The 12,786-nt window shown below is 42.2% G+C and overlaps 3 protein-coding genes across 3 annotated transcripts; all 3 read right to left on the reverse strand.

The window, feature by feature from the left end:
* Window positions 1-1,515: 1,515 nt before the first annotated feature.
* Window positions 1,516-5,397, reverse strand: LOC134178500 (uncharacterized). The gene has a single exon (XM_062645374.1). The coding sequence runs from the start codon at window positions 5,344-5,346 to the stop codon at window positions 1,822-1,824; it is 3,525 nt and encodes a 1,174-aa protein (XP_062501358.1). The 5' UTR covers window positions 5,347-5,397; the 3' UTR covers window positions 1,516-1,821.
* Window positions 5,398-5,858: 461 nt separating this feature from the next.
* On the reverse strand, window positions 5,859-6,381 carry LOC134179190 (chaperone protein DnaJ-like). The gene is made up of 2 exons (XM_062646091.1): window positions 6,103-6,381; window positions 5,859-6,025 (listed from the first exon to the last, which is right to left on the reverse strand). Exons 1-2 carry the CDS (start codon window positions 6,375-6,377, stop codon window positions 5,872-5,874), a joined length of 429 nt encoding a protein of 142 aa, XP_062502075.1. The 5' UTR covers window positions 6,378-6,381; the 3' UTR covers window positions 5,859-5,871.
* Window positions 6,382-7,716: 1,335 nt separating this feature from the next.
* Window positions 7,717-12,557, reverse strand: LOC134178767 (uncharacterized). The gene is made up of 2 exons (XM_062645659.1): window positions 12,312-12,557; window positions 7,717-12,253 (listed from the first exon to the last, which is right to left on the reverse strand). The coding sequence occupies exons 1-2, from the start codon at window positions 12,466-12,468 to the stop codon at window positions 7,782-7,784; spliced, it is 4,629 nt and encodes a 1,542-aa protein (XP_062501643.1). The 5' UTR covers window positions 12,469-12,557; the 3' UTR covers window positions 7,717-7,781.
* Window positions 12,558-12,786: the final 229 nt, after the last annotated feature.

Below are 12,786 nucleotides of genomic sequence, written 5' to 3' on the forward strand. Positions count from 1 at the left end.
CCGCATGACAATCACGAAACAGGTGTTGATAAAGACATGAACCCTGTATGGGCTTCCTAGCAACTGCAACAGCAAAATCAAACGCTTGTGTGATCAAACTAAAAAGGCAAGTAACTCATTTATGAATTTCATGCAAGAGCGTACGTACATACACAAACACTGCAATTTGACTTCAAAGAAATAAGGTAAACTTCATCGGACATAGAGGGACTAAATCGCTTGCAGATTTGGACCGGGGGACTTTGCAAGCGGGGGGGGGGGACAAAATCAGCTGGTACTGCATTCAACTAAACCGGAAGATGTAGAGTTCGCGTCGTCCAGATGTTTTACGAGTGGGTACACCCCTCGAGAGGAGACCTTCCATTTCAAAATTTTTCGACTACGTCACTGTCGAGATGCATGAATTTGACGTGCGCTAGCCAAATTCAGTGGAAATCCGACGGAGAAAAGCGGAGATACACTAGTACAAACATAGAGACAGCTCTCCTTATACATATTTATTTGTTCGCCTACTACGTCCTCACGCTTGGCTCATTGTCACACCCGAATTCTCCAGACAGTCAAAACACTCCTGCTTCTTCTGCTATGAAACAGTGTTCTGCACTTCTTTCGGATTGCGAGTCGAGTTCGAAAGCAGCCTTTCTTCAGGAATTCGGGAGTCTTACATCAGAACTAATATTGACTCAGTTTTTCAACGTTCTTTGCAAAAGCAAGTGTATACATGGAAGTTCGATCTATTGAAACAGCCTTTATTAATTAACCAACCATTCGTGACCTGACCAAGCTTGAATAAAAAATTCTTGGGCTCCCTATGTCCATGCAGACATGAATTCACTATTGCTCTACGACTTCGGCTGTGGGCCTCTTTTTCCGTCTCATCCAAACGCTGTTCGCTAGCCATTGTGGTCAATTGATTGACAAGTTTGGATGTCACATCTTCTCGGCTGTCATAGAACTCGTTGAGATCAAAACGTCACGATGCTTTGACATACACCACCTTAGAGGCGTTTTTGATAAATGATAATGAGAACTTACTAGAACACAGATTTCCCTTACAAAATAATTATTTCTCAGGTGATGCACGTCCTGCTTATTTCGATCTTACAGTCCGTAACACAATGCAAATAATATTTGTTACCAATACCGCAAATTCTGCCGGTTCAGCAAGCCGTAGACAAAGATTTCAAATACAAACCCACTAGCAGTTGAAACTTATAGTTGGACTCCTGCTATAGTCAGGATACCATAAAAGCTATTGCGTCAAATTAGAGTAGTGACTGCCACTAGTATTTACACAAGCTTAACCTAATTTAATGCAACAACTGTCTGCTGATTTGTGGAAATTTGATTCTCGTTTGATAAAAAGTAATCCGCGGTATTGATAAAAGGAAAACACTCTTTGCCTTGTTTGGGCAATTAACTAAGAAGCGAACTCGAGGAAGCATGTAGTCATGGACATTCTGTTTACATACTGGAAAAAGTCACTCCAGTGCATTCTAGCATGATCTTACTAAATGTATGTTTTTAATGCAACCCGAATGGGCAAAGCTTCATAGTTATTACTGCACAAAACAGTGTAAGCAATACGCTACTTGTGCTACACCATGCTACTTGTGCTATCGTCAATAGCATTGCTACATATGATTGTAATAGGCACACACGACATACATGCATATCTCAACTAAAACAAGCAGTTACGATATATTTGAGTCTTCATTCGCATACAACAAATGTTGAAATTGCATCAGACTCATGCAGTTCTCAATTTGTGAGTTCACTCCAATCTTGTCGTTAATTGGCAAATCCATATAACTGTCGTCTCTATGGATTATACAGTTTCGTCTCGGTTGTTTTAAAGTCAACAAAGGCGTATTCCTTATTCGATTGTTCTTCTAGTACCATAACAGCAACTTGGGAAGACACTTGAATAGAAGAGAGTTGCTTGTCTTTAAGCATCCAAGAAAAATATTTACAGTACCCTGTAACTTGATCTTCAGCACGATTGATATAATGATCGAGAGTCTCACAAAAACAGCGTCTTTTTTGCTTTGGAACTGGAGTTTCATCTGGATGAAAATTGCAGTCCTTTACAAAATACGAGTATCCTTCCTTTTTCAAAATGCATATCTTGAATTCCACAATCTGGTAACCGACACAGGCACCGTGCTCGTCGAGTATGGCAACCACAAGATCTGGTCGCCCGCTGTGAGAAAAGTTTCTCCCCATCAATCTAAATTCTCTAAGGAGGGACGAATAAGTCACTTGATCATCGACCGGCATCCATAAATGTGCATTGTCGCACCACAATATCTGATACCGTTTCGATGAAAGTAACTCAAATAAAAGATCGACCACATTTTCTCTACCTTCAAACTCCAGAGTAGTATTTTCACCCCTTCGAACTATTCTCCTTTCTTCAACCAAAATTTGCAATGCACTGTCAAGATGGGTTTCGAATTGCTCCGACTTTTCGTAAGAAAAGCGTTTGAGAAAGTTGGTCAAGCACTCAGCCGCGCCTGCCAAGGACATTTTTGACCTGGTCAGGCTATTTACGTAGTTCCAATAAAGTTTCAACCAGATTGGAGGCTTTCTCATTACACTTTCACCATTGCCATCGTTCTCGTCACTACATGTACTGCTACTGTCGCTGTCATCGCTGCTACTGTCCCCATCGCCGCCATCACCGCCATCGCCACGAGATCCAGCAGCAGCAGCAGCAGCTAGGCCAGCTGCCAAGAGAACACTTGAGGGCCTAGAACTTTCGGAATCCGTGGTATTAGATTTGGGAGCTGTGTAGCTGCTGCGGTTGCTTTTTACTTGGTCATTGCTAGCAGCTAGAAATGTGTCTATATTTCTGCTACTGATGGTCTGGATATTTTCATCACGACTATCAGTTTGTACTACCACGCCTTCTCGACATGTTGGTGTAAGCATCACGCCTCCATAGCAAAGACGAAAACCTCCATTACTGTTTGGTTGTCGAAGTAGAGCTGCAGGTACCCATTTGCATGCAGTAACACTTTGTTCATTACGCTGTTTTCTTCTTTTCATGACGATCACTTCTTCCTCAAACGATCTGTGGGCAGCCTTAAGTTCGTTTGCTTTCTTCTGCTGAATTTCAGCTCGAGTAAAGACACGCATGTTTTTATCGATAAACTGCACTAAATTGTCCAGAGAGTTCGTGGAGGCATTACTGGAAAGCCATCTGGAAACCATGGTTTTCAGGGTACCGAAACAAACTTCAGAACGACACACTTGCATGAGATTGCTTGTTATGTCAGAGAGAACTGTTTGGTCTCTCTCTCGCAGAACTTTTTTCACTTCCAACTCTATGTCTGAATCTGGTACATACAGACGAGAATACGAGAACGGCAGTTCATTTTCAATTCTCCTTACGGCTGATGTTATCTCGAATTCATTTTCGGCTGCTGGCCAAACCCCAATTTGGCTCTTTATCTGGGGTAATCCTTGCAACACAGCTTCCTTTCGTTTTCTTCGTTGTTCTTCTTGAATAGTTTGTATGATGGAGTCGGGCACGGGCGCATCTTCGTCACTTTTTCTCATTAGGTCTTCCAATTGACTATGGACTACTGCAGCAAAGAACTGCAGTTTCACCAGTTCTTTCAGTCTGGCAAACAGTGGAAAGTAACGAGCAATCTCGTCGTAGTGAGTGGTAAAGTCTGCAGCAAACTGCGCTTCTGGACTTTCGTAATCGTCGTTCTCTGAAGCGTCCTGGAGCTTTCCGTCAATATCCGGAGTAGCACGTTCGTTCACCAAGTGGACAGCACTTACTGTCGCCTTCAGAGCCAAGCGGAAGACATACAGTTGCATTCCAGGGTGAAGAACCGTCGTGGCTAGCAGATAGGCACGCTTCATGCACCCTACAACTGCTTGCTCAATAGCAAACACATTGCGAAACTCGTCACTAGGACGGGAATCTTTGCCCGAGGACTTGATGCTGTCACTTTTGGTATTTCCAGCAAGTCGTTTTTCGGCCGCTTGACTCTCCTGGTTCTCTACTGCCAATCGCAACTCTTTCAAAAACCAAAGACCCGCAATAACATAAGACACGACAGCTTCTGCCGGATGATTACTGCTTGAAACTAAATCAATATAGGCAACAGCTGCATTTCTTTCCGACCACTTTCCCTCTGAAATATGTCGTCTCACTGATTCTTCGTACTTTCGAGTGGCTCTTGCGTTTATGCCAGGAACTACAAGTTCTGGCCAGTTTAGTGTACTCGGAGGAATTAGGTCGTCATCGGTTGGAAGTAAACCAAAGAGATTACTGTCAATTGCACTACGAAGCAAGTCCCGTGCAGAACTGTGTTTTATTCCACTAAATATAACCTTAAAGCGTTGATTCAGAGAGTCAGAAACGTCAGAGTCCGTCAAATCGACGGCTACGTTTATGGCAGCCTTCAAAAGACATTCTAAATGAATGCCATTCCAGACAGCTGTTTGCACGTCACAGAGTCCCGCAGTGACGTCCTGACGTTTTATCTCCCACAAACCTCTTAGGACTAACAATCCTGAGCGATCTTCTTTCAACATCTTATCCAGATAATCCTTTTTTCCATTCAGAAAATTCTCAAAAGCATGCATTACAATTCGATCTGTCTGCTTATGTGATTGAGGGTCGTTGCTGTTGATTTTTGCCTTCAACATGGACAGTAGGCTCTCCCATTCTCTCGATTCCCACAGCTGCGCGATTCGCTTGCTTGTTTCTGAATACATTCTTTTCTCTCTTTCTTCAGACAGCTTGCGCACTGTTGAATCTAGCTCTAGTTTTTTCTGGGATATTTGAAGTGGTTCTAATGTATGATCATCCACATCTTCAAGCACGCTTTCAGCTGTTACGTATGCCTCTTTAGCTGCTAACAACATATCATACTGATAATACATGAATTTCAAATGCGGCTGTCTAGCAAACGATTTCTCCAAAGCTGATGCCAGAAGCATTAAGGCTTTTACATAATCTTTAGAAGAAACGTTTTTGTTCACTAACAGAGGAGCTATTAGCCTTAATCCCATCTCTGGCCAATTGTTTTGAATCAGGTGCTTAGTGAGCGAGAGGAGCACTGTTGTCCAATCGTTGGAGCTACAGATAGCCATTGCCACACATCCGCAAGCAGCAGCAAACGATGTTTTGTCTTCCTGTAGCAGATATCTGCTAAACTGCTGCATCCATTTGTTTGCTTCTGTTTCATCTAGTGTCAAGGAGCATTCAGTGCACACAGACACTGCTAAACTAGACTGCCTGCCTGAAATATGGCGCCGTTGTTTTGAGCAATCCGAACAGAGTGGTCTTCTGCACACCGAACATCTTTTCTGACGTGTCAACATCCTTCTGAAAAGCTTGGGTCGACGCTGGCAGTCACAACAAACCCTACTGCTACTCCTAATAGCCGATGCATCACTTATTGGAGCATCGACAAGGACTCGAGGTACAAACTCGTTGTTGAGCGTTGTTATCAGGTCTGTTCGAGATAACGATTTTACGTTGCTGTTCTGCACCGGCGTTGTAAACAGACAAAACAGAAATCGTAACGTATCAGTACATAGGGAAGATACGTCAAATATTGGTACGGTACTGATACCGCTCGTCTCGGAAAAGAGTGGCTTCTGTCCACCGCAACCCTCCCTACAACAGTCTATAGCGGTCACTAGCCAGTCTAAAGACGCTTTCCCTTGGCCAACTCGGGCATGCGATCGTGCGTCTGTTGACGCTATAAGACGATCACTAGTGGTAGAGTAACTCTCTGACCTTGTAATTACGTTCCCAGTGATTGCTTGGAGAAGGTCGTCAAGTTTACTCAGCTTGCGGCGCTTTTTGGCGGTAGCAACACTTGGTTGGGTTGTGTGGTATTGCTATAACTCGTCGATTGGCCCTTTCAGGAAGTCTTTCAGTTCGCTGTCCAGCGTTTCGACGACGCTGTTTACGCTAGGCAGTTCAGTTGAGGCGGTCCACTTCATGAAAAGCTTCAAGAAAGATTCCGACAACCGAGAGCCTGAAGGAAGGGGCCTAAACAACAAAACAAGATAAGTAAGACTCTGTTCATAGCCTACAAGATCTTTAGACGAGCGTAGAGAAGCATTTACTCTGCGGTATTCGATTTCATCATGTCGCTTTCATCCATTTGTTCATCATAATCTTCACGTTTAATTGTGTCAGTTAAAGTCTCGTAGGCCTTGTTTAACCTCTTCATCAGTTCTTCTGCATGAGAGACGCCTATGTTCTTGTCAGGGTGCGCACGACGAGCCTTCCATCGGTACGCTTTTCTGATCTCTTCCTCTGTGGCGCTAATGCCCACCCCAAGCAGTTGGTAGTGGGATTTCAGTGACTCTGCTCCAGAAAATGATTCAAACGAATCCATTAGATTGGTGCCGTTCTTCTGCTAGCAAAATCATGTGACTCAGGCACCTCCTACGTAATTTTAGTAAGGTAGCGGTACATATAAGGCTGTTTACGCATTCAATCGTCTGAGCGTTATCATCTAGCCGTTATTTCTAACAATTACTTTACATTATATATATAGTGCTTATTTTCTAGCTCACTGAAGGCAAATGATTGCTAATTAAACTTCTATTGCACCAACGTCAATTCGTAAGGCAACTAGTCCAACCATGGGCAGGGTTTTATTTCTGTTCTATTTCAAGTCTATTTTGATGATTTCTGGTGATCATGCATATAATATAAAATAAATATAGTTATGCTGTAGTAACTAATGCAAGACTTGAAACTAATTTAGGTTTTCTTGATCGAACTTCATCAGACCTCTAGATCTTTCGTTGCTTCTAAAGACCCAACCACCAGAACCATGCAGAGTAGGCTCTCTTGCTAGATACACTGCCATTTAGATTGATGCACAGCACTGGCAAGTCAGACAACTATAGTGGCAGACCAGCCAATAAAAATTCTGTTCACTTTTCTGTACTTTACCTTGCTAGCTTTCTCTATCACTTGCCGAAAAGCGAGAGAATTATGTTACTTGCACATGAGCCCCAACAAAAATTTATTATAATGGTCTACTTGAAATAGTTAATTAAACTAATAATTATACACAGACAAACCTGTTGTACCTATTAGTGTCCAGTCTTCCAGACCACCAAGAGAAACAATATTAAGATAATTATTGAAATAGAAAGTACAGACGTATTGATTAAAGTTTGGCTTGTGAAAAGGCCAATGAAGCCACTGGTTTCATCACGTTTTCAAAGTACACACGTACAGGCGCACACTTACGAAGACACTGCTGGTACTTCGACCAGGCGTTAACTAAGAAAATATGAACTGGCACTGGATATTGGATGCGCAATAGCGATACGCAATGATAACCCCATAGGATAGAGTTCTTGCACATCAACCGCGTGCCCGTGTGGATATAATTTGTCGCCACATTGTTCATTCAGGAAATTACTAAAGACGTGTCCCCCTGCAGCCTAACCTAAGAATTTTTTAGTGTAAGTGCACTAATAACTAATTAAGTGTGACCGTTCACATTGACATCATATCTAATTTGTCCCAAGTGCAAGCGCGCTGTGATCGAGGTGTATACTTACCCTCTAGTCATATAGAAATAGCTAACTCTGAAAATCCTAAAGACCAACTGAATCAACACGTTGCTGAATGTTATTGATTTAGTCAAAAACGTTTACACCGGTGTAGAGCAGAGTAAAAAGAGGCACATTGTAGACCCACTATAAAATCAAATATTCTGTGTCATGTCAACTAGAAAACAATATGACTGCAATGATAGCACGTCTTTTTCATACATAGTTCACTGCTTGCCGTCTTTCCGTGTTAGTATCACATGTCTGTCCTTGTCCACGCCCTGGCTTCCATGCTCCAACCCCAGTTCATTAGCCAGCTCATGAACTTTAAGTCTTTCATACTTTCCAAGTGCTTTGGGTAAGTGTACACTTTGCCCATGTTGTCCTCCTGCAAATTCCTCCATCAATCCTGAAAATGCTGAAATACCACAATGAGAGAATATAACTGTCGTCTGTTTAGTTGATGGAAAGAACAGGGACATCAAGAAGGTGGAAGCTGCATTTCTGCTAAAGTTAATCAGCTCATCCCAAAATGAAGCAAAAACTTGATTGACAGTGTGAAGTGATTCAGCTGTATCTTCAAGAGCAAAAGATACTTTGGTTGGCTTAATGTGCGAAGGCTGTACTACTGTACCACTGCTTAGAAGTAACCTGATGTAAGATCCCAGACGAGCCTCAATAAAGATACCAAGATGCCACATGTGGACAAGATCAGGAGAGCTAAATGTTAATTCAACCTCACAACGACGAGTCACAGGTTCACGAGCTGTTGCAAGCTGATACAGAAGCTCTGTTGTTATGACAGGTTGCATGAGCTTCTGAGTTGTCATGAAAAAGTGACTCAGCGGAGAAATGTATTGAGATGGCACAAATTCACAAAAAAGCTTACTCCACTGGGCAGTAGTGTAAGATGCACAAAACTCAACAAATTTAATGAGAAGTTCATCCAATGTAAAAGTGCTCAACTCCTGTGCAGCCTGTAAGAAATGCTGAAGGAGCTTAATAAGATGGAAAGTCCTAATGCAATGAAACGCATTTCCCTTGAGGCAATTTGCTTTGAGAATAACGCACACAATTTCAATCAAGCACACACAATCTGAAACCACTCTTCCGCTCTTACTGATAGCAGTCAGTATCTCCTGAAGAAACAGAGGTCCAGTCAATGCTGTATGACTGGCTTTATCAGATTTGGCAACTGCAGCTGTGATGTCATTGAGAGATGGTTTTGGACCAGAATCAAGGCAATCGAGAAATGATAGAGGAACCAGACAAAATACGACATCCAACTCAACAGGAGATGTTGCAGCAAAGAAACACTTAGCCTTCAGTCTGGGACATCTGGAGCTATGAGAAATGTATGTGAATGTTACTCCATAGTCCTTCAAAGCCTTTTCCAGTTGAACAACACAATCTCTGTGGCTAAGCGAATTAGGAGCAAGTAAACACACATCAACATCTGCAAATCTACCCAACTGACTAGATCCAAACGGCAGGGACAGTTTTCGTGGATCATCTGTACTGACCTTGATAACATTCTGCCACACTTCACTCACAAAGCAGATTGCAGATTCACTTGCTGCTAAGAAAGAGGGATGCGGAAGAGAACCAGACTGTTGCAGAAATTGATCAACTTCAGTTTTCCTTTGACTTGAACTCATCCGCTTGCTGTCTATGATGGTAAAGTTGATTGCTGGCAATTGCCGACTGACTGCCTGGAATACTTTTAGGTTGTCATCTGAGTCATCCCAAAGTTTGATGGAGCGTACAGTAGGAAACTCACTGAGAATCCCTTTGACAGTATCAGCCTTAAATTCAGCAGCTGTCTGATTGCTGTTGTCTGGTTTCATGATAAGACGATCTGGGTACATATTATACCTTTCAAGCCAAGTCTTTACTGCTGTTTGAAGACTTGTTAGACGAGCTGTTAGAACAAAGGAAAGAGACCCTGCACGACCACAATGAGAATGAAAATCAGCCATTGCTGGACCTGCCTTGACAGTGAATGGATCACACAATGACTCCGGTCTCCCTAGAAACTTCTTATGTGGCCACTCTTGGCCAGTCAATCGTTTGTATTCTCGACGTCCTTGAGCTGGGTCTGGTGATTCAACCAAAGTGCCATCGAAGTCAAACACAAACAACTGGCAAGTTGGAATATCAATACGTTGCGGCCACATCTTGTTATTTAACCACTGTTGATGGACAACAGTAGACACTTCCATCTTGTCAGTCACACATCGAGTGATTTCTCCATTGCCTTTCCCCACTTTCGCTCCTACAATGCCAGTGAGAACCATGTCACTTTTCACCTGATCTAGAGGTTTAGTTCTTTTCAGTAACATCTCATTGGAATAATTTGCCTTAACACCAGATGTGTGAGACACTGTAATATGTGGGAGAGCATTGGCACTTGCTGTTGACTCACTCCGAGACTCCACAACTACAGCTTGAATGTAAGAGTCACTAGCCACCCCTACCACCTGCAGATAGACCGTGTTTCCAATCATATCGATATTGACTTGATCAGGTTCTGGATTGAATTGCATTGTCATATGATCACAAACAACAACTTCATGCACTGGAGGTACTACTGACAATAGCATCTCTCGTGATTCTTTTGTAAGAAAAACTCCTGTGTAAACAACAAATTCCAAGTTCCCGAGGCTATCTGTGTGAACACATTCTTGGGCTAGAATATCATTTAGCATTTCTCGATCATTCACCTGATCTTGTGTAATCTCAACTGCCATTGAATCTCTCTCCCATTCTTTCAGCATCTTGGCACAAGATTCTATTGGAACTTTGTGGACACTGCGACTAGCATAATTGCCTAATGCCATCTGGTTAGGACAAGGCAGTTCCAATATTTTAACTCGGTAACCAACAATACTAGCCAACTGCTTATATGCTGAATAAATCCACCTATGTTGATTAATATTGTCAACAATGACTAGGGCTGTTTCTGACTCCATCAGTTTGATGCATTTCAAAAAGCACTGTGTATGAGCTGCTGTAAGTTTGGTTTTGTCATAATGGTAGCCTTGCTTGGTCTCAAAATAATCATCAGCACTACAGATGCAATCAAGACCATCAGCTATTGCTCGTGCAGCTGTAGATTTGCCGCTTCCAGGAAGGCCTCTCAAAATTACAAGAGTGGGTTGGCCAGTAAGTGATAAAAGTGTCGTAGCAAGATGCTCAAACAGTTCTCTCTGATTTGCAGAATGCTTGTCAGTAGCATCATTTATAGAATCAGCCATCTCTTGTGACAAGATGTTGTTGACAATTGCCTTATTACATGCTCTCTGTATAAGACGTGGTATGATAGGACTTAACACAATCATAGAGTTCTCCACAGTATGCAATCGTTGGTAGAAACCATCCTCTTTTGGTCCTGTTATTGAACACAGATGCAGCCGCTCAATATGTTGCCGACCAAACACCTTGTCAGCAAACGGTAGGTACAGACTTCTCTCAATCGACATCATGTCATACTGACGACACATCGGACGACTTAACTTAATTAGTGTAACATGAGCGCTGAACTCTGAGTAATTGCCAGGGGTAGGTATACCATTGTCTGTCAACTTTTGTAGCAACAGAGCAGCAAACGCAGACAGAGTAGACTGTTGGCGTGGCTTAGTGTAAAGAACACGATCACGAAAGTGACTTACACTTTCAAAATACAGCTCACTATTATCATCGAACATTGAAATAAATGACAATTGAAGGTTAGTGAGAAGTTGTTTAACTGACTGTAGATCTTTATCGGTGTTGATTCTAACCATGGCAAGTGTTACATGAAGAGCAGAGCTAGCCAAACAGCCATCTGTAAGTCTTGGGTCAGAATAACACAATGCCTCTTGCACATCCTGTGCAGCTGCACGAATTTGAGGACTCGTAATTGGAATGCAAATGAAATGTGTTGCACGATGAAGATTGGCATATTTCTTCTTTCTGTCACGTACTTCTTCAGCTTTGGGATCAATTTCATCATCATCATCATCGTCAACATCTGACTCTGAATGATGAGCATCTAGTCTACCTTGAGAAGACTCGTTTTCATTACATTGTGGCTGCTTACTATCGTATTCCTTGATTACATCTGCAACTGTCTTTCCAGATCCGCGAGATCCAAACACGTCATCAGTCTGAGTTGTCTTGTCCCAGACAATCTGATCTTTATACTTGAAGTATTGAATACGATGTTTCGGAATGGCAAGAGTTGAGTAATCAACAGAAGCGATATCTTCCCAGCTGAATGCACTAAATGGCTTTTCAATAATGCCAACAAACCGATCAAGATAGCCAACAGTAAAAAGCTCAGTTGGCAAATCAGGATCCCAGATAATACGTGAAATGACATCCGTAGCTTGCTTCATTGGTTTCTTTTTCTCCGTAGACAAATCTTCATTCTGACTTTTCTCTTTTGATTGCTTAATTTTCCTTCCAGTATGTATGTCAGCATCCGTTTTTTGTTGTTGTCCTTGTTGTTTCTTGTCTTTTCTACCATGAGCTGGTCGACCTCGTTTTGTCGCTTCTTGTTTCAGTGATCTGCACATCTCTTGAAACAATTGCACAATGTCAAACAGCATTGCTTCACCGATTTCTTCCTGAGTTCTCTTCTCTAGCTGGTCAAACAGCAGCAGTTTTGCCATGTCACCTGACAGTTTCATCTTTGGAGCTACGTGAGGATAGCCAACTATAGTAAATAATAAAAATCAATAATTGAGCACAATATATCAACCTCTAGTCAGTACCAGGAAATGAGATATGCAGAGTAATATTGACAAGCTCGCCCTTGATGGAGCATTCTGGAAATTGGCCTCCACGTACAAGACTAAACTCCCCTGGAAACATCGACTCCAGCATCTCTAGTTCTGATCTCAAACCGTCGTCAACGACAGACTCCATCATCAGCAAGTGATTCGAGCAATATGTCACTAACACACTGTGGAGACGTCCTTTTATACCAATCTTACACAAATTGCAGAAGGTTAGGCAATAATCTTCGCGCATGCGTAAACGTCAAGTGCAGATGACAGTAAATATTTTTTTATAGTAGCTGTACAGCAACAAAAATAATTATGTTTTAGTTAGAAGAGAGCGGCCCGTGTGAGAGGTTTTTGTTTGTGGCCAGTACAGCTATCTACGCCTAACTGTAGTTCTACCTAGACTAATTTAGTAAGAAACTTTGAGTCTATTCTAGTGCTAGTGGCAATGACTGGTGTACGT

Source organism: Corticium candelabrum, chromosome 4, assembly GCF_963422355.1.
Source record: "Corticium candelabrum chromosome 4, ooCorCand1.1, whole genome shotgun sequence".
NCBI classification, from domain to species: Eukaryota; Metazoa; Porifera; class Homoscleromorpha; order Homosclerophorida; family Plakinidae; genus Corticium; species Corticium candelabrum.

Bases quoted from the DNA above. Each gene is read 5' to 3' on its own strand.
- LOC134178767 (XM_062645659.1), bottom strand. From the start codon at position 12,468: ATGATGGAGTCTGTCGTTGACGACGGTTTGAGATCAGAACTAGAGATG. The intron at 12,254-12,311 runs GTACTGACTAGA...TATTTACTATAG, and splicing joins TCTGCATATCTCATTTCCTG to TTGGCTATCCTCACGTAGCT.
- LOC134178500 (XM_062645374.1), bottom strand. From the start codon at position 5,346: ATGTTGACACGTCAGAAAAGATGTTCGGTGTGCAGAAGACCACTCTGT.
- LOC134179190 (XM_062646091.1), bottom strand. From the start codon at position 6,377: ATGGATTCGTTTGAATCATTTTCTGGAGCAGAGTCACTGAAATCCCAC. The intron at 6,026-6,102 runs GTAAATGCTTCT...TTTGTTGTTTAG, and splicing joins ATGAAATCGAATACCGCAGA to GCCCCTTCCTTCAGGCTCTC.